The sequence below is a fragment of the Canis lupus genome, chromosome 14, assembly GCF_011100685.1.
Source record: "Canis lupus familiaris isolate Mischka breed German Shepherd chromosome 14, alternate assembly UU_Cfam_GSD_1.0, whole genome shotgun sequence".
Lineage (NCBI taxonomy): Eukaryota > Metazoa > Chordata > Mammalia > Carnivora > Canidae > Canis > Canis lupus.
Genome location: NC_049235.1, coordinates 20404536 through 20426894, shown reverse-complemented (window position 1 = coordinate 20426894; position 22359 = coordinate 20404536). Strand labels below are relative to the sequence as shown.

Sequence of the window (22359 nt, the reverse complement as noted above, 5' to 3'; positions counted from 1 at the left end):
TGTTAAGGGTTAACAATATCCATGGTTAAACATTAGAAGAGTGAGTACAACTTACAGAACCTGCAACTATAGACTATGTGCTATATTTCAGAATGAAATACTATTTTCAAGTGATGATTTTCCAACTATTATTCAACACACAATACATACAGCTCTAGAGTTCTTCCGAGCGCAAAGCTAGTTAATGAGACACACAGAGTATTTAATTTCACACATGAAGCAGAAAGGTGCAGATAAGCATTAATTTCCACCAAAAAAACAAACCTTAAGGAAATAGTTGTTATTGTTATTGCTGTTGCCAGACACTCCTTGCAATTCAGCCACAGTGCTCTAAAATGGTTGACAACAAAAATTAAAGATGGCTTTTCCCCATTAAAGAGAGCAGCCTAATGATAAACGGTAGAAAAAACACTGAAGTTCTGGTGCCTGCTATAACACACACGTTTGAGAACTAAGAGAATGCCTCCCACTCTCGAGTTTCTCAACATTATGAACAGTATAAAGTCAATTTACATTATTAAATGGCCATCCATAATAATTGCAATCTCTTGTTCATACAACACAAGCTGTTTCCAACCAGGAACAGCAAACACCATGAGTCAAATTTAATGTGATCCCTTTAATGCTTTTTGCCTAAAAATTATATTCTCATAAACCATTTAACACTTATGCAAACCACAGCTCCATTATATTTCTGACTCTAATTATTACATGTTAACACAAGCAATAAGAATGCATCTCCATGTAGGTAGCTGCTCTAAATTGTATTCAATACTTTAAAAGATTCTAAAAACTAATGTTCTCATGATATAGTTATAATTATATTAATTTCCAGTAATGAAAAAAATTACAAAAGTGAGATTAAATTATGTTTTAAGAGAAGGGGCCTCAGTTTCTAGAGTGATGATTAACCTTGCTAGAAACTAGTGCCTGAAGAGACTTTGAAATACCATATAATCTAGGACTTTAAAATGTAATAATTATCATATTTTAAAAGCATATTTAAAGAAGCAAGCCAAAATAATCCTATAATTTCAAAGTGCATGTAAAACAGTTTATTTTAGTGTGAAGGATTGTATGCATTTTCTAATTCAAAAAAGTGGTACAGTACCATTTCATACTTCACTTCTAGTCTGAGCCCACTGTATTTCACATTGCATAATGATCTTTGATAGAAACATATGCTCAGAATTTACACACATGACCCATGCTACACAAAGCATATACCAAAATTATAACATCTCACCACTAAAAGGTCAAACATTGATAGTTGTGGAGTATGACAGATTAAATTTGTTATTGAAAATTAAAATCTAGTTGAAAAATTTACCATACCCCCAGAATTTCGTGAGATAGTGCTGACTGTGTGAGGGGCTTATTGAAATCCTCCATCGTTACCTTCCAGATTGTTTCAAAAAAGAAAGAAAGAAAAAAAAAAAAGAAATGAACAATAATTCTGTTATCCAGAAACGCAATTTCTAATTACAGATATATTCAGATCTACATTTTAAATGTTTCAATTGCTCAGATTTAATTTTTCTCTTCGTACAGGATTCTCCCCCTCATCTTTAGCCTTTGGGCAGAGCCCTTTTAACTTTTTTTAAATCACAATGTGTAACAGAGAGTAAACAGAAACAGGAATGTAAATTAAAATTAATTTGGCTGTTTGCTTATTGTAAACTCCTCTAATTTAAATATTTGAGGGGAAAAAAACAAAATGTAGACATTTGGGGGTTAAAGTTTGGGGGTTATCTATATATTTTAAATTCTATTGGAGTACAACTTACAGTTTCCTAAAGCATTAAAACAGGTATATGTAAGTATATACAATACATGATAAGGTCTTCTTAATCCTAAATATGGTTTTGATAGAGAACTACTGTACTTTTACAATTTCAGGATATATTTCTCACGTTGCAATGTTTTCCCCAAAGGCAATTCAAGCAAGCAACTCCCCTCTGTCAATGTGACAAGTTCCAAGTTAGAATCAACCTTGGATGATTTGACCAAAACCAGAAGCTATCTATCCTTCAGTAGACAATACTGATCTAAGCGCTGGCTCTGGAAATTAGTTGGATGAACTCAGTTGTTCTGCATTTAATTAGAGGTTTTCCTAGCTGGCCCAGGGAATGTCACAGGGGATACTGTGAAATAGAAATGATTCTAACCTTGAAATTACAAAATGATTCCATAAATGATAAGAAAACTGAGAAGCCAAATGATTGATTACACAATTCAGGATTAATAAAGATACATAAATCAACACATTGTTCAACTACATATAAAATAACTCAGTTATTCAAGGTCATTTACCCATTGGATAACCAATGGTTACTGGTTCTTCTCATCCTCCATTATGTGTCTTGGAGATTTTACTTTTCATTAACAGAGAGAAATAGAGTAAATAAAAAATAGGACATACCACTCAAACTGATTTAACAATTATTTGGTAGCATAGTAAAAAAACGAATTTATATCAAGTAAGTAAAGTGTTTATATAAGAGTGAATTTTCATTATTTGTACAGCTTTCATCTCTCCTATGCACAGAATATTAACAGTTGGTTTTAGCTGAGCATGTTTTGCCAACACACAAGAAAGGGAGAGAAATACAAGTCAGAGAGGAGCATGAAAGAGAAAAAAGAAAAAGGCTCCTTGACCTTTCCAGTAAAGTGAATGTTACTTGGAATAACATAGTAGCAAGCATCTGATTTCTATTTCTAAAAAAGTTTAACCTAAAGTTTAATTAAAAAAAATCATATACTCAATTATTTTTCCCTTTAAGCCCTATCTTCATAGGATACTTATGAATTATTTGCCTAGAATAAAATAATTCTCTGAGTATTTAATTCCCCTATTATTAGAAATACAGAATAAAGAATCATAGAACCTAAGTATTACAAGAAAGTCCATCACCCAAAACAGGAATCATCTTTCCGACATCTCTTGTCACCCAGTTATTCTGTGTGTGCCTGAACAAAGACAGACCTATTAGTCCACTCCATTCAAGAACAGCAATGTGTTGTAAAGAGTCCCAACTTTGGAGACACGAAGACCTTTTTCCCATTATAAATCTGCCAACTACTAGCTATATGACTAGAAAAAGCCTCGTTTGCTTCATTTCTAGAAAAAAAAATCTCTTCTGTGTGCTGTAAAGATTACATGAAATCATGTAGGGAAATTCACCTTGCAAAGTGCCAGGCACTGAATATTTATTTACCTTTCTAGTCCTAAAAATATCTGCTCAGGTGACAATCAACTCTGCTTTCCTTATAAAAACTAGGCAAACAAAAAAATTCATATGATATACTCCTAGGTATGAAAGTTGAATAACAGAAACTCATTTTTCATTTAATTAAATTACTAAATTAGAGAAAATCTTACATCAAACAAACAAACAAAAAGCTTTAGAGGCTTGAGTTGAAAACTTTTGGGACTGAATGTGACCAATTCCTCAAAATAACTGGTAAGAAGTGGAAGAAGTATGTAGTATGTAGCAGGTGATCTAAAATTTTCACTTGGAGAGCTTTAAGAACTATCTTATTTTCCCTCTTTCCTGGCTAGACTTGATGTTCTGTTTCACACACTCACAGCATATTAAAAGCTAGTGAGAATTCAGAAATTTAGTCCAGTCTCTTAAAGCCAAAGAGACTGAGGCCCACAGACTGTCAAGTTTGGCTTCCTCGCTTTCCACCACTTGATGTCACCCGAACTCCCCTGAATCTCACATCCAAATTCTTTCTAGCAGAGCAAGCAGGTAAAAACCAAACCTGCAGAGAGCGATTCTAATATCCTAAAAATAGGCATGCAGCCAAAGCAAATCAGTGTCTGATAAAACACAAAACACTAGCACAGAGAACTGAAGACTAAGACGAAAATGTAAATACTTGAGGAAATTGTTTTTGATTTCTAAATCCAAGGTAACATTTTCATACCTTATGTCTCAGTATAATAAAAAAAAATACTAGCTATTTCAAATGGTTTCTGCAAGTAAAAAATTAAATCAACTAAACAGAATTCTAAGAGACTAATTCATTCACCTGACGACTCTGTAATATTTATTCTCTGATCAAAAGTTAGTTGATGCACTATTTTTAGTTGTCTAATAAATAGAGAATAAACTACATTAAACTACAAACACATAAAAAATTAACATGTTTGGGTTAAAACATTCCAGACTAAAAATACATGAAAATATTTCAATGTCTGTTTATTAATCTTCACTATGTCCTGGCTAGAAACCAAAAACAAACAAACAAAAAAACCCAGAAAGCTCTGGAAAAAAAAAATATTTAGATGAGTAGAGACTGACCATATGAAGTTGTACTGTCCTTATATCAGCTGGTATAAATAATGTATGTTTTACCTGAACATTTACTATGTTTATGGAGTATGAAATATCTGATTAAATTATTGATAGATATTTTGACATGCCAATATGAAACACATACATGTTTAAACATGTTTATAATAAAGCATGTTGTCCCATTATATCAACGTACATTTGGCATTTACATTAGAAATAGACCAGCATCTGTATTACATTACAATACACAAGGATTCTGGAGAGCCATTTTCACTTGGGGGTTAGCTTCTACTCATTTACTTGATCTTCTACAGAGAGCAGGATACAAAATTATTCCAATATGTATCTACTCTATGGAATATGTGCTGGTGGAAAGCTTTGTTCTGCATTTTGTTAGCACAAATCACAGTGAGCAGATCCAAAGAACTTTCTCTTCCTGGAAAAAAGAAACCTGAAAACACCCAGCAATTTTTAGTACTTTTCTATGTGTGTTTGTGTATGTATGAGTGTGTTTTTTCAATCAGAATGTTTACTAATTTTTTTCAAAAAGCATTTACTATAGAAAATTGAGGGAGAAATTGAAAAAAATATAAAACAGAGAGAAAATCACCAAGTTCCAACAAAAAAGACACCTATTATTTGCATTTTGGTGTTTTTACTCTTTTTTGTTTCTGTGAATTTAATACTGTGGTAAAACATGACTTATTTGATCCCAAAGTCTTCACACTTGTCAAGAGGATACCATTCCTTGATTCATAAGTTAATAACAGATGTAAGTAATATTTCTTTTGTGAGGTTGAATGTAGACACATTCTTCTTGAGAAACTGCAAAGAACCTATCATACTTTTACACGGTGAAGAGTTTTTTGTAAAGTAGGAACGTCATGGGAAGAAAGGTAGGAAGGACTGTTGCAAGCATGACTTACCTCGTCATCGTCGGCGTCATACTGTGCATAGTGCTGCTCCAGCAGCTCTCTCTGGCGCCTTTCTTGTTCCAGTGTTTGGCTTATCAACTGGGCAACCTCACTCACTTGTCCTGGTTTTTCTCGCCCAATAACAAATCTGTAAGAAGGTGAAAGGAGACTAATATAGTTGGACTCTCCAGCAAAAAGGAGTACTAAGAAAAGTAACTAAGCTTGATAGTTCATCATGGTCCATCAAACCTCAAGAAAATAGTATCACATCTATACTCTAAATGTTATGCCTGGATGGAAGGGGAGGTTAGCTGAGCAGCTAAACGGTTATTTTAGACATACTCTCAAGGAAAAGAAAATGAAAAAGTGAAGGATGATTTAAAAAAAATGGGGCACCTGGATGGCTCATTCGGTTAAGTATCTGGGCTCTTGATTTCAGCTCAGGTCATGACCTCAGGGACCTGAGATCAGCCCTGCTTCTGGTGAGTATAGGGCATGGAGCCTGCTTAAAGCCTCTCTCTCCCTGTACTTTTGCCACCCACATAGCCCTCAACCCCCCACTTGTACACCGCTCTCTCTCTCAAAAAAAAGTATTACTTTGGGAGAAAACAGAAAAGAGGTAATCCATTCTACAGTACTTCACACATTTTTGATGCTCTACAAAGTGGAAGCAAACTCCTAATTTCCTGTACAATTGAACTTGAGAATCATTTCCCTAATATTGTCCTTACAATGCAAACACTGCTTCAAAACTATTCTGGGGAATAGCATGCCTTAGGTGGGTAAATAAATAGAGGCATTAACTTCTGCTAAGTTACTATAACTTTGGAGAAAAGAGAAACAAATATAGGTCTTGTTTTTGTTTTTAAAAAGAAAAACTAAAATAAGGAGAGGTCATGAATTTGATTTCACTTTTGGAGAAAAAGATGGTATGAGGAGAGACGTGGTTTCAAAAAATAAGAGACAAAAAGAAATATCTTATTATTAATTACTGTTTAAAAAAGTATAAAGTAAATACATGGGAAGTCATTCATTTATGGCAAGCTGCAGTCACTTAATGATACATCCTCATCAATACTATGTGTCTTGCTCAACAAATTAATATTCACTTCTTAACATATTTTCACACTAATACGTGGTTTTCTCTAAAAATATGAGTGGCAAAAATTATTTAGTTTTTATGTATCATTTAATTTTGTTATTTTGAATGTCACTCTTCGTTTAATCTTGTTTCTATACTTAACTGATGTTTTTTCTCTGATTATAATGTATTGCTGTATTAGATTATAAGTTTAAATGAAATATACCACCATTCTCTGTACAAAATCACTGAAAGTCAAAAATTTTATACTTACGTGCTAGTAATTAATTGTCTCTGTAGCAATATTTTTATGTAGTTCCAAACAGGACTTTGTACTTATGCTTGGGTGTTCATTTATCATTTATTTTCCTCTGGGAATCAAGTATAAGTAGAATTTGCAAATTCTGTAATTTTCATCCTTATTCAGGGATAATTTACACATAATAAAGTATATCTATTTTAATCGCACAGTTTGATAAGTTTCACAAAGGTAACCTGTAATCACTTCAATAAAGATACAGAACATTTTCATCAACCTAAAATACACAATTTCCCTTTCTAGTAAAATCACCTTCACCCTAGGCCCATATTATATTTGTTTTCTCTAGAGTTTCATATAAATGTAATCATAGAGTGTCTGACGTTTTTGGCTCACTATAATGTTTTGGAGACTTATCCATGCTGATGCAAGTATTAGTAATTCATTTATTTTTATTACTGAATAGTATTTCATTGTATTGGATGTGCTACATTTGGTCTATCTATTCTTCTACTGGTGGGTATTTGAGTTTGATTTTGGATTTTATGATCAAAGTTACTATAAACATTTTTGTGCAAGTCTTTGTGGGAGCATACATTTTAGTTTCCTGTAGACAAATAACTAATGGAATTGATAATGTGTGGCAATGTATGTTCAACTTTTAAAGAAACTGCCAAATTATTTTTCAGAGGGGTGGTACCATTTTGTATTACTACTAGCAATGCAGGAAAATAACAGTTGCTTTACATTTTAACCAATACTTGGTACTGTCTTTTAAAATTTTAACCATTCTATTGAATGGTACCTTATAATGGTTTTAATTTCCAATGTTTTGATGAACAATGATGTTAAGTATCTTTACAAGCACTTATTGAGCATTCACAAATATTTTTCAGTGAAATACCTTTTCAAATCTTTCACCAATTAAAAAACTGGATTGTCTGACTTTTTATTATTGTCCTAGAATAGTTATTTATATGTTCTGGATGCATATCTTTATGTATACTGTATATAATAAATACACATAGATACATATATTCAAATAGTGTGTGTGTATCTCTGATTTATTATCCTTTCCCAGTCTGTGGTTTACCTCTCAATTTTCTTAATTGTGTCTTGCAAGGAAGTCCAACTTACCACTTTTTAAAAGCTTTATACCTTTTCTTTCCTATCTAAGAAATCTTTGCCTCACTTAAGATTGCTAAGATTTCTCCTATTTTTCTTCTTGAAGTGTTAATGTTTTGATTTATATTAGGTCTATAATATCTTTCAAATTAATTTTCATGCACAATGTTTGGTAAGGGTGGAGTTTCATTATTTTCCACATGTATAGCCAGTTGTTTCCACCCCATTTATTTAAAAGACTATTCATTACTGCCACTGAATTACCTCAGCACACTTGTTGAAAATCAGTTGATACTATGTACTTCTGGGCTGATTTTTGGACTTTTCCAATCTCTTCCATTTATATATCTATCCTCATACCACACTGGCTTGATTACCATATAATCACTTTTGAAACTAGGTGGTGTGAAGTTTTCCACTCTGTATATCTTTTCCAAAACTATTTTAACTATTCAAAGTTATCTATTTTTTCATATAAATTTTATAATCAGGTCATCAATTTCTTTTTTTTTTATCAATTTCTTTTAAAATCCCACTGATGTTTGATTTGGGATTGCTTTGAATCTATAGATCCATTTGTGGAAAACTGACATCATAATATTGAGGTGACCCACGAACATGGTGCATCTCTGCATTTATTTAGATTCTACTTTCTTTCAGTAATACACTACAATGTTCAGTGCAAAGTTTTAGCTACACTTTGTTAAGTTTATATCTATTTCATGTTTTTTCAAGTTATTGTAAGTGGTACTGATTTTTAAATTTTTTTAATGGTTTGTTGCTAGAATATAGAAATATAATTGATTTTTGAATACTGGCCTTGTATTTTTGACCTTGCTAAATTCATTTATTAATCATAGTAGGCTTTATAGATTCCTTAGAATTTTTCTATATGTAAGATCATATTGACTATGAAGACATTTTTATTTCTTCTTTTCCTACCTGTTTGTCTATTTCACTTGGAGACATTTGGTTTCTATGATGGAAGATACATAAAGTCTTTAGCATGTCCAACTAATCTAGACATATAATGACTATCTAGAATTCATTCTATTTTTGGTTAGCAGTCTGAAAGTCAGAAATGATGTCTAGGAATATAAACATTAAGCAATTAAAGAAGCTCATATCCTAGAATGATAGATTTAAGAAAATCTAGATTCATCTTTTATGTTTCTTCAAATGCATAATGGAGTGGGGTTTGAGGGAGTATCACATACTATAAAGCTGACGGAGGAGTTTGAAGGAAGCAATTAATGTATAAAATGCTATTAATTGAAGACAGCAGCCAAGCTCAAAGTAAAAGATAAATTAGAATTACATTCATTTAAGCCATAAATTCTTTAAACTCATTTGAGAATTATATTGTCAGATCTTTTAGTTGAACAGTTTTCCCTAAGAATGGAGAAGTCTATTTCCTCTGCAAAGCAAACGTTTAAAATTACTCTGAACACAATTCAGGGGGTGAAAAAGATAAGATTTTGTTCACTTGCCAACAAGTTAGAACCACTGCTAATGGCTCTAGAGGTGAATGAAGGAGACTTAAGATAGAACTTGTGAGAAATTTTTAAGCAGAAAATTATTTCTAAGACACAAATTAGAGTATTATGGTATATCATATACTAATAAAGTATATAATCATATAATAAACCAGAATTCCAATAGGACATGCAAGCTTCTTCCTGCCCTCAAAACATGATTTCCAATTCCAAACCAGAGTTATTTGTGATGCTAAAACTAAAAGGAACAAATCAATGTGTAATTGAAATTTCAGAGGAAATAAGAATTGTTCCACATCGCATAAGAAACCAACATTTTAAATCATGAAGGCCTAGTTGCTCAAATCACAGTGTGGCTTTCTGAATTTGTCCCTACAATTTAACATTATTCACTATTTCTCCAATATGAGTTTGTATTCAAAATCACTGTACAGTCTTAAGAAATAAAAGTGATTTCTAAAAAAAAAAAAAAAAAAAAAGTGATTTCTATTTGTATATAAAACAGACAACCCATCTCATGAAATATACTTTTTAAAATGCTTTGTTAAAGTACACATCTCTTCATTCAGGCAGCTGTTTGGGGCAGCGTTATAGCACCTAGCTACACATATCTCTAAAGCCTTGTAATCCAGTGTAATTTATGGTTCATATGTGCATTAGGAGAATGTCATCCTGGTAAGTATGGTTCAGAGGAAAAGCACAAGTGGAACTAAACTATTCTCCACGCCTTATTGTCCTCATGTGAAAATTGGTACCTACTTCATGTGTCTAAAGGAGTGATAAAAGAATAAAATGTGGCATAGACGGGAAAGGACATTAGGCACTATTACCATGATGATGAAAGTGATAAAAATCTCCCATTTGGAAAATGTGTAAGATTCACATTAGGTTTCTATATGTTCTTAAATGTTTGGTCCATTTTTAAGATGTCTTTATAAAAGGACTCTTATAACAATATGTGCACAATCTGGCACATGTTGAAATGAGCAGAAAATGCAAGATTTAAAGTAAGGTTATCATTTCAATTACAGATTCACACTATAGATATGTTGTGATAGTAATATTAAGGGGTTGAAAGTGTCTGTAAAAGGGGAAAAATGCTTTGATAGAACAAATTCACTAAACCATAAACATGACTTATTGGCTCTGTGACCTTGAATATATTAACATTTCTAATCCTTAGTTTCCATATTGTAATAAAATGAACATAATAGCTTAAATAAATATTACACAATATGTATAAAAAGCTTACCTAAGGACTTGGTGCCTAGAGAGTATTTAACAAATGTTTACTGTTGTTTTTACCTCGATAATGTATTAATAGCTAGGTAGTAAGTACTCTGTGCACACTGTCCCAATTACCTCTTACTTGAATCATCTTAGCTTTGAAAACAGAGTAGGTTTTTGAAAGTCAACCACAGTAAAAAGATAAAATACTTGCACTAAAGTTCTGAGAACCTTAATTTCAGTTACTGTCAAAATATAAAAGTATGGATGACACGATCCCTTTAAATTGAATTTTTAAAGTCTCCAAAAATATAACAATTAATAAAGTCAGCAACAATCAGTCCCTCTAAACATACGTGACCAAATCAACTGATGTTTATGCACAATTATGATTTACATCTTGGACATCATTTCTGACTGAAGTGACATGCATGTAGTTAAATCAGCCTTTAAGACCCTTTAAGAAAAAAAAATGTTTTCTTACTTTCTAAATTTGTTTAGTTTGCTTCAACAAGGAATGGATTGATCTTTTTATTTTAGCTATAAAGGATGAGGTTACAGAAGCCAAACTGTGATAGACATTTAAATAAAAAATTAGGTATTTTCTAAGGTTACAATTGAAAAATAAAGGCTAAACTAAAATACAAAATGAGGGTTTATGTGTTCAATACAGTTTGTTTCTAGTGTTTCAAACAATTATCTTGTTTTGACGAGAATTATTTCAGTAAGAACTGCCCCCTCTCTCCCTCAGGCTGAGATAAAATAGGTAAAGACAGATAAATCAGTTTTCCCTTTTCCTTCCATCTATTATCAGACCAAGCAGTGTCCATGCAGTGTCCTTTAGAGTTTAGATGACGAGATTATACAGGATTCATTTGATTAGTTTATTGAATTCTCTGGTGAGCTGTCAAACAAAAACTAAACAACTATAAAATTGCATTTACAATTTTCTGAATTTAAGTCATAAAGATCCTACATGTTCAGTGTAAATGATGCAAGAGTTTATGTTGAAAAATGATGAGTTATGAGGGCCTTGTTTTACAGATATTTATTCTAAAAAAAAGTGACATGTTAGTTAAAAATGGCACTTAAATGATGTCAAAACTCAAAAACTTTTTTAAACTAAAGAATTTTTAATGTAGACTTAAGCAAATCTAAAAAAAGGAAAGCTATAGTAGATATAGTTATAGGTTCTTAGGTAATCAATTCTTTCATTCAGATATTCTTTAACAAATATTTGTGTCACACCAAAAACCTAAAAGATAAACCTAAAAAAAAAAAAAAGAAAAACAGATACAGATACACAACACCTACTCTCATTAGACTAGAGTCTTGGATCATAAGATCACATGGTACTTTTAAACATTTTTGTAGAAAGTGTCTCATTTTTTCTGTGTTTGATCACATTTTATGGCCTTACTCCAAGCTAGATAGCTTTTTAAAATATTTGACTTAATTGTACTTGAGTAAATGGTGCTGAATGCATATCTGGTTGCTTTCATTAAGCTTTGCTATTAGATATCTAGAGGTTAAAGTCCTACACAATAAAGCTTTGCCTCTTTCTTGTATTTGGGTACTCACATATTTTTCCTTTCTTTACTGGGATTGAGATTAATGTAACATACTCTATATTTAACATTTAAAAATTTAAATTCATCTAGGAAAATGTTTGCTTTTATTTTTTTGCATGTGTCAATTTTTTATTTAAATTCTAGCTAGGCATGCTTAGGTGGCTCAATTGGTTGAGCATCTGCCTTGCGCTCAAATCATGATCCCAGGGTCCTGGGACTGAGCCCCGCACTGGGTTCCTTGCTCAGCAGATAGTCTGCTTCTCCCTCTCCCTCTGCCTCTCTCTCTGGCTTGTGCTCTCTCTCTCGTTCACTCTCTCCCTCTTTCAAAATAAATTCTAATTAGTTAACATGATATTAGTTTCAGGAGTAAAATTTAGTAATTCATCACTTACCTATAACACCGAGTGCTCATCATAACAAGTACCCTCTGTCGTCCATCAACCTATTTGCTTCTAAAAGCTAGACTTTAAATATCTAGATTTTAAATCTTTAAACTTAACTCTAAGTATTACTTCTTTGAAATGAATTTTGTATTTAACTCAGTCTTAATCATAAGAACCTTTTTCTACCACTGTATTTCAATATAGAAAAGTAGTTGAATTAAAACAATATTGCATAACACATGCCACTTCAAGGACTACATACCACATACTAGGAGAAACTTAAATATTTTTGAAAAATGCTATACCTTCTCAAGAAGTAACATTTCTTGATTAGAAAGCTAACTCTAATATTTCAGGTTTAAATATTTATGTATACAAATATTTAAAGGAAAAAAATTTTGAATGCTAATCTGTATATACTGGCACTAGAAGATATCTCATTAAGCCAAAATCCCCTTTAAAACAATTTTTAAAAATTTCCACTGTTTTTGATCTTCTATCACCAGTGGTTGTTGATCATTCTCATATCTATACAGTTATATAGTCATATAAGTCATGTAAGTAATTTAAGTTTTAATATCCATGGCCCCAAATCCATATGGCTGTTCCTCTTGCCTCACTGCAAGGGAGTAAACATAAAATCTGTAAGGACTGAGAATTCCCATGAACATGGTGGTGCCCCCATTGCCCTCCATTACAAATGACACTCCATTATGCACAATCACAAAGTCAAGACTCTGATAATAAGTGAAACTTTCAATTTCCCTTGTGCTGTAATGGCAACAAGGCCTCTTATTAAAATGATGTGAGTGAAGCAAACAAAATTTAATGCACTTGAAATGGAGATCTTCAAATGGAAAACCAATGATGTTAAAGTAAAAAAAATTTTTTTTAAAACCTTTTGTATTTAGAACTTACATATCCAGATGTGAATCCAAAGTAAACAAGGGCATATTTATTTAAAAATCTCAACATTCGGGCACCTGGGTTGCTCAGTCGGTTAAGCATCTGCCTTTTGCACAGGTTATGATCCTGAGTCCTGGGATGGAGCTGCACATCAGACTCCCTGCTCTGCGGGGAGTCTGCTTTTCCCTCTGCCTCTCCTCCTACTCACACTCTCTCTCTTTCAAGTAAATAAAATCTTAAAAAAAAGAACAACCCCCAAATCCTCAACATTCATTTATATTTTGAGTATTATAATCTCTTCCAAAAAGGACAGGGAAATATTTAAGACCTTCAGATTAATTTACTGTTTATTATGTGTAACTACAATTCCTACAAAATCCTCATCTCCAGAAGCGTCACATGGATCAATGTCAAAAAAGTCACTAAACACATATGCAAGGGATAAAAGCATAATGAATGCACAGTTATTGATCGTAAGTAGCAGTACTTGCCAGAAAGCATTTGAAGTTTAATGTAAATGGCTCTGAAAAGCAAATATACAATTTATTAGAAATTCCTCATATTGAAGCACAATTTCTATACAATTTCTCTCCTATAACACCATTTTCCTATAACTGCTGTTCTCCAGTACTAGGATGACTATCTGGAGTTAAAAAGAATACCTAAGTCTTTATCCATGGTCACTCTTCCAAATGCTTCACAATTGTTATTATGTCTTCCTAAAATTGTCTACTGGAGGCAAAAGATGGCAGAACCTTTAATTTTTATATATACAAGGAAAAAATGTTTAGATCTCTCCCATCCTGGTCAATCTTTCCTAAATAGTCTCAAATTTTTCAGGGTTCTTCTTAAGAGGGGATATGCAACATAAACAAATGAGTTATATATAGTATGACATTAATCAGACCGCCTGTCCACCCATCTGTCCAACTAACTGTTGATCAGGACACAATAGGCCACCTCTAAGATGCACCCAAGTGATCTCAGGCACCTGATATTCATGGAGTAAAAGAGGGACCTGTTAATTATTTTATCCAATAAAATACACAACTGATGGAATTTGGATATTCCATAAATATCCAATAAAATATAAAACTGATGGAATTTGGATATTCCATAAACTTTGGATATTAAGTTATTAAAAGATGACAGATTCCATCTTGGATAGTACTCTCTTGGATCACTCCCTCTGGGAAATCCAGTTTCTATGTTGTGAGGCATCCCTCTAGAGTGACTCTCAGGAAAGAGCTGGCAAGTAGATCCCATAAACCATGAGATAAAGTTTGCTGTTTCAAGTCACCAAATTTTGAGGTGATATGTTTTACAATAGGTACACTATGTCTTTGACATAGCTGTAAACAAGATCAGAAAGGTCTCACTTAAAAAAAAAAGAAAGAAAGAAAGAAAGAAAGAAAGAAAGAAAGAAAGAAAGAAAGAAAGGTCTCACTTAAAGCTGTACACCCAAGAAAACATGAGTTCTTAAAAATTATGTTGCAAATCCATGTCTGAATAAAGAAAAGAATCCATAGAAAAATTTAATATAGATACTATTTTTTCTGGTAAAAATTAAAGGAAGTAGTTTTTAAATAAAAGTGTATAGCATAATATATACATATTGCCGAGGAAATTGTTTGACTACTTCTGCCTTTCTTAAGTAAACGTTGTCTTCCTTCCAAATCACCAACCCCATCGATGTAAGTAGTTAGCATGGTGCTTTTTAAGTTAATCGTGACTATTAACATAACATTTTTAAAAATGAGTTTTATTGAGGTCAAATCTATATCCAATAAAATTCACCAAATTTAAGCTAACACAAGGAGTTTACACAAATATATCTACAGTGTGTCACAAATACAATAGCCACAATATATATTTTTTCATTCATTTAGGAAACATTTATTAAGCCCTCAATGAACATTAAAGAGACACTGCTGCCCTCACAGCACATTCACACCAGGATCCGAGACCACTGAGGGCAGGCGGGAACTGAGTGGTGCTGGCCAGGCCCTGCCTTCAGAGGTGGTGGAGGGCCTCGTGAAGAGGCAGCTCCCTCTCCTACCCCCAGTACAGGACTCTGTAAGGCTTTCCTGACTAAACAGCAAGTGCAGGAGTTTGAAAAGCAGCACCCACTCTAGGCTCCATCCCAGGGGCAAGCAGGAAAAAAGGGCCAAAGTGGAAGCCATTTTCATGGCCTCAAAAATGCCTCTTAAAGGCCTGCAGTTTAAAGTACAGTTATAAAGACTTTTCCGTCTGCCTTCTTTTAGTCAATATAATAGTTCTGGAAAAAAAAAAAAAAGTTCCAGCAGTTAAATACTGTGTTGAATATACTGGTAATTTGTAACTTTGTATTGCTGAGAAATATTTCATTACATAGGATACTATACAATTTGTGTATCCTTTATCAGTTAAAGGGCATTTGAGTTGCTTCTAAGCTATTATGAACAAAGCTCATATGAAGTATACGTAAGTATGAATCTTTGGGTAGATATATGTTTTTATTGCTCTTGGATACATAGCTATGAATAGAATTGCTAGCTGATATGGCAAGTACATGCTTAACTTTACAAAAACCTGCCAAACTATTCTGCAAAATGGCTGTGCTATTTTGCATTCCCCTTGGCATTGAATGAATGTTAAATCTGCTCCACATCCTTGTCAATGCACAGTATTACAGTCTTTTTAATTTCAGCCATACTAGTGGGTGTGTAGTAGTACCTCATTGTGGATTTAATTTGCATTTTCCCAAGATTAATGATGTTGAGCAGTATTTCACGTGCTTAACTGTGTATCTTCCTCGGTAAAGTGTCTCTTTAATTGATTTGCACATTTTAATAGGATTATACATCTTCTTATTGAATTATAAGAGTTCTTCATATCTTCTAAATAACAGCTCTCTATCAGATAATTGTTTTTGCAAATATTCAGTCTTTGCTTGTTTTTCCATTTTCTCAAGGATTTTTTGAACAAATGTTTTAAATTTTGATGCAGTTTAATTTATCATGTCTTTCTCTTATATTTCTTGCTTTTGTCTTAAAAGATCTTTGATTAACCCAAGGTCGTAAAGATTTTTGCCTGTTTTCTAGAAATTTTATGGTTTCAATTGTTGCATTTAGATCTATGATCAATCTTGAAGTAATTTTTGTATATACTGTGGGACAAAGGTCAAGTGTTCTTACTCTTTCTTTTTATAATGTGGTTATTCAATGGTCTCAGCACCATTTGTTGAAAAGACTACAATTTCCCCCCACTGAATTATTCTGATGCATTTGTCAAAAATCAATTGTTCATGTCTGTGCAGGTCGATATTGGAACTCTCTTTTCTGTTCCATTAATCTATATTTCTAGCCATACACCTAAGCCAGACTGCTGTGATTAGAGTAGCTTTGAGGCAGTTAAAGTTCTTCAACTTTGTTCTTCTTAAAAAATATTAATTTCTACAAAAAATCTTGCTGAGATTTTCAGTGAGATTGCCCTTAGTCTGCAGTATTCTGATCCATGAACATGGTCTATTGCTTCATTCATTTAGGTAGTCTTTATTTTCTTTCAGAAATATTTTGCTTAAGTTGTCAACATATCATGTCAGGTTATCCTTAAGTATTTCATTTTTCCGATGCTATCATAAATGTTACTTTTAATCTGAATTTTCAATCGCTCCTTGTTGCTAATAAACAGAATAGAACTGATTTCTGTACATCAACTTATGCCCTGTAACCCTATTTGATTTAGTTTGTTTTAGTAGCATATTTTGTAGATTCCTTAGGACTTTCTACAAAGATGACCATCTTGTCTGTGAATAGAGTTTTACTTCTTTTCAATCTATGTGTTTTCCAGTTCTTATTCTTTCTTCACTGACCTACCTATGAACCCCTGGACAACGCTGAATAGAAGTGGTGGAAGTGGACACACTTACATTGTTCTTACACTTAAGAGAAAGCATTTGGTCTCTTATCGTTAAATACGATATTAGCTATAGGTTTTACTTAGATGCTATTTATCACATTTAAGAAATTCCCTTATATTTCAAGTTTCCTGAGAGTTTTTCAGTCTCCATCTACTGGGATGAGCATATGATGGAAGATTTTTTTTCTTCATTCTTCTGTCAGTATGGAAAATTCCATTAAGTTGAATTTAAAACATTAAATCAAACATGGATTCCAAAAATAAATGCCATTTAGCTATAATGTATTATCCTTTTTATATATTCCTGACTTCAATCTGTTAAATTATTGTTAAAGACTTCTGTATCTATGTTCATGAGCAATATTGATTTGTAATGATTTTTGTTTTAATGTCTTTTTCTGACATTAATATGATGGTAATTCTGGCCTTATAAATGTAGAGATGTGTTCTCTCTTCCATGTTCTGGAAAAGGTTATATAGAAGTCGTGTTATTTCACCCTCTAATGCCTGGTGAGATTCACCAATGAAACAAACTGAAACTGGAATTTTCTTTGCTGGAAAGCTTAAACTCTAAATCCATCTTCATGTGTACATGTACACATATGCATACAAACACTATTTTTTCTTGAGTGAGCTTTGGTACTTTGTCATAGTATTGTCTTCTAAGAAAGTTAACCATTTATTCTAAGTTGTATTTACCAACATAAAGTTCTTCATAATATTGGCCAGTCCTTATAATATCTATTAGGTCTATAATGATGTCCTCACTTTTATTCTAACTTGTATCATTAATTACCCCGAAATTTATAGACATTTTATCTTCCACGTTTTCTCTAAGTCAAGAATTCAAGAGTTGTTTGAGTAGGCAGTTCTGGCTCAGTGCTTCTCACTAAGTTCAATCAAATGTTGACTGGGGCTGCAGTCTTCTGAAGGCTTTATTGAGGCTGGAAGATCTCCTTCTGAGGTGCCGCCCTCACATGGCTGGCAAGGTGCTGTTGGCTGTTGGCAGGCTTATGTTCTTCCTCCAGAAGGCTGTTTGAATGTCTTCTCAACATGGCAGCTAGATTTCTCCAGAGCTGGTGATCCAGAAGACCAAAGTAGAAGCCACATGCCTTTTATAGTCTAGCCTCAGAAGTCATATATCACTATTTCCTCCATACTCCAATCATCAAGGCTAGTCAAGAGTCAATGTGGTAGAGGACAAAACAAGAGAAGCAAAACCAGAAAAAGAGGATCATCAGGGGATCATTTGATGGATGCTATGTAGAAAACATGGTAACATGATAGAACCTGACTTGGGGTTTGGACAACATACATAGCATAATATAAGAAGAATTCATTCACTTAAAGAGTGATTTTCAAATTGAGACTTGATAAGAGGGAATCATCCAAGTAAAGATCATATGATTATTTTTTTTGGAGGCGGGTACAAGACAGAGAATGGTACAAATAAAGGATAATAATTTGAACATATTACATTTGATGTGCTACGTGAAATTTAATTAAAGCTGAAAGCCACATGAAGATCTCAAGTAGGAAGTTGAGTAACTCTCAAGCTTGGACACGAGAGGACAAAGCTTAAAGTAATAAAAGGAAACAGAAAATAGGCCAGAAAAGCTTTAAAAAAAAAAAGGCCATGGTTTACCAATAAATTGGTAATCTGGAAGACTAAATTGTAGAAATTGTTAGAATGTACTAACAAAAATGTAAAAAGATGGATATACTGAGAGAAAATACGATGTTAGAGGATATGGCCAAGGCATCTAATCCCCCATTAATACTGGTTTAAGAAGATAAGATCAAGGCATTGAATAATAAATACAGAAAGTAATAAGATAATAACAGAAAATTTCCCAAACTCAAGTGTTCAGATTGAGTTCCAAGCAAAACAAACAAACAGATTTAGTTATAGTCTGACAAAAATTTCAAAAACCAAATTAAGAGGGGAAAAAAATCCAAAATAGAAAGCCATAAAGGACTACAAATCAGATTAATATAAAATCTCTCTTTACCAAATGCAGATACTAAAAGATAATGGAAAATATCTTCATAATACTGAAAGAAAAGTATTTTGAACTCAAATACTATACCTACTTATATCTGAGGGCCAAAGAATACATTTTCAGACATGCAAGCATGCTGGTAGCTATGTATGACCTAGAGGAAATCAAGAAGGCTAGAAATAAGTCAAATTCCATTAGAACTTTTATGCCTTGAAAAGTGACACAGATCAAATGACATAAAATTACATATCATTTTCTATCAATTCAGTCATACCACTTAATTCTAGATTGAATAATATTTTCATAACCATAACATTATAAATATTACTTGTTGGTTTTAATCTTTTGAATTAACTTATAGAAAGACTACCTAAGCAACTGTAACCACAGAATAAAAAGTAAATGTCATAAACTCTTGCAAACGTTTTTAACTAAAAAAACCCCTAAGGGGTGAAAGTTTTATAATAAGCAACCATTAAATTTTGATCTAAAACTGAAAAATCAAGAGATGGAGAAAAGATTTATATTGATACTTCCAAAAGAACTAAAAAGAGAAACCACTAACAATGGTTTCCATTTACAGATTATAAGATCCTGTGCCTTTGTTAGAAATGGCTATAAAATCGACTCAGTTTTTTAACAATCTACATGAAGACTTAAGAAGGAATCAGAGTTTCCAAGATCTATAAAGAACTTATTAAACTCAATAGCAAAGAAACAAACAATCCAATCATGAAATGGGCAAAAGACATGAACAGAAATCTCACAGAGGAAGACATAGACATGGCCAACACGCACATGAGAAAATGCTCCACATCACTTGCCATCAGGGAAATACAAATCAAAACCATGATGAGATACCACCTCACACCAGGGAGAATGGGGGAAATTAACAAGGCAGGAAACCACAAATGTTGGAGAGAATGCGGAGAAAAGGGAACCCTCTTACACTGTTGGTGGGAATGTGAAATGGTGCAGCCACTCTGGAAAACTGTGGAGGTTCCTCAAAGAGTTAAAAATAGACCTGCCCTATGACCCAGCAATTGCACTGCTGGGGATTTACCCCAAAGATGCAATGAAACGCCGGGACACCTGCACCCCAATGTTTCTAGCAGCAATGTCCACAATAGCCAAACTGTGGAGGGAGCCTCGGTGTCCATCGAAAGATGAATGGATAAAGAAGATGTGGTTTATGTATACAATGGACTATTACTTAGCCATTAGGAATGACAAATACCCACCATTTGCTTCGATGTGGATGGAACTGGAGGGTATTATGCTGAGTGAAATAAGTCAATTGGAGAAGGACAAACATTATATGGTCTCATTCATTTGGGGAATATAAATAATAGTGAAAGGGAATAGAGGGGAAGGGAGAAGAAATGGGTAGGAAATATCAGAAAGAGAGACAGAACATGGAAGACTCCTAACTCTGGGAGTCTGGGAAACGAACTAAGGGTGGTGTAATGGAGGAGGGTGGGGCGGGGGTGACTGGGTGGCGGGCACTGAGGGGGGCACTTGACGGGATGAGCACTGGGTATTATTCTGTATGTTGGCAAATTTAACACCAATAAAAAATAAATTTATTATTTAAAAAAAAGAAGGAATCAGAGTTTTCAGAAGAAAATAATAATCACTAAGATTTCATCAAATTTTTATTTTTTCTAGGCATTCATATGTTTTAACTCATTTAATACTCCTCTCAAATGTATAGGGAAGGTACTACTATGACACCCATTTTATAAATGAAGAAACTACAGCACAGGGAGATTTAAACACTTCCATAAACTCATACATCTAAATGGTTAAGGCAAAATCTGAATCCCTTAGGTCAGGCTTCCTGTGAAAAAAGGTAGTTACTAGAGAAAGACAATTATCCCTAGTACTAAGTGCATAAAGAAATATCAGTGAATACATTAAATAATATTTTATAACTTGTAACAGAATCAGCTGTATGGTTGTACCTATTCTCTGGCTATACTATAATTCAAACACATTTTTCCTTTTGTCCACAGAGATATAACATAAGAAATTAGTCAAATGTCTACATTTGGGACATCTCTGGCAAAACAACATCACAGAAAACTAAATTATACATCCATAAATAAATGGAAGGTAGTTTGTATTGTATAACTTTTAATTAGTCTCCCAATATCTAGAGATTGCTACTTTCTTTCCATAGATAACAACCAGTATTTTTATCTCTTTCAAACTAATTATTTTTTCTAATGACTTTATAATTTCAAGTTTAAAAGTATTTTTTTTCCACAACTTTATGTGGACCAACAGACACATAAGGCTCTTTTAAGGATCTCCAAGATAAGCATCATTTAGTATGTTCTGATATAAAAATGAATTTTAAGTAGATAAACCTGCTGATTCAAATGAACCGAATCTGGACTATTTTTTATACAATGCAGGATATGACAATAAGAATAGAACTTTTTTCTAACTTTTTAACTATATTACATTTGGCAAGTTACATTCTACCAACCACCAAAAACCTTTATAGGTTTTTAAATAACTTACAACATTTTCTCTTTAGGTTTTCACCAGGTAATGTTGAAATATACAATAAATATGCTCAAATAAAAACATTTTAAATGGAATTAAAAGGAGAGCAGTAAATGCGTTATGTTATGCAATATGTATTATACAGCATGAGTTCATTTGGACACCAGCTGGATTGACAAAGTACTCAAATCAGAATTGCCCAGAGCGTGGTACCAAACCTTGGTCAAAGCTGTGAGGTGTACCAACCAGGGATAAATGATGTTTTGTATATATCTGTCCATGAGCTGCTTCATGGCAAGACAAACTAGTCTGTCAAAACTATTTGGTAACAATCATTGGATTTATTCCTTCTACCTGGATTTGATGGAATCTGGGAGAGGGGGGTTAATGATCTCAGTGAGAAATCCCTGCCATATACAGACTTTGGACTTCTTGGTACCAACATGCTTCATGCACATGCCCGAGGTAGCTTAGCATCTGGAGACCAACAAGTCCTGTGAGTCCCAGTGGAGGGATGATGAAGAAGACTGTGTCTGAGCTCAGCAGCCCACCCTGTTAATGCTTATCTTTCTTTTGCTGCTGCTGGTGTGTTGCATCATTTCTGACTACAAACTATCTGAGTCCTGTGAGTCCTTTCCTAATCAATTATGTAAAGTAATTACATGATGTAAGCGTA

At 33.2% G+C, this 22359-nt stretch overlaps 1 protein-coding gene across 13 annotated transcripts in view; it reads right to left on the bottom strand.

Annotated features, from left to right (window-relative positions):
- PPP1R9A (protein phosphatase 1 regulatory subunit 9A) overlaps positions 1–22359 on the bottom strand; it is a 311864-nt gene that overhangs the window by 95976 nt on the left and 193529 nt on the right. For 5 of the 13 annotated variants that reach the window (XM_038556855.1, XM_038556857.1, XM_038556858.1 and 2 more), the window contains exon 7: positions 5231–5366. In XM_038556855.1, coding sequence (XP_038412783.1) covers positions 5231–5366 — 136 coding nt within the window. Of the gene's footprint in view, positions 1–264; positions 331–1335; positions 1399–5230; positions 5367–22359 lie in introns of all 13 variants that reach the window. The other 8 variants (XM_038556851.1, XM_038556849.1, XM_038556850.1 and 5 more) reach the window with 3 other exon arrangements.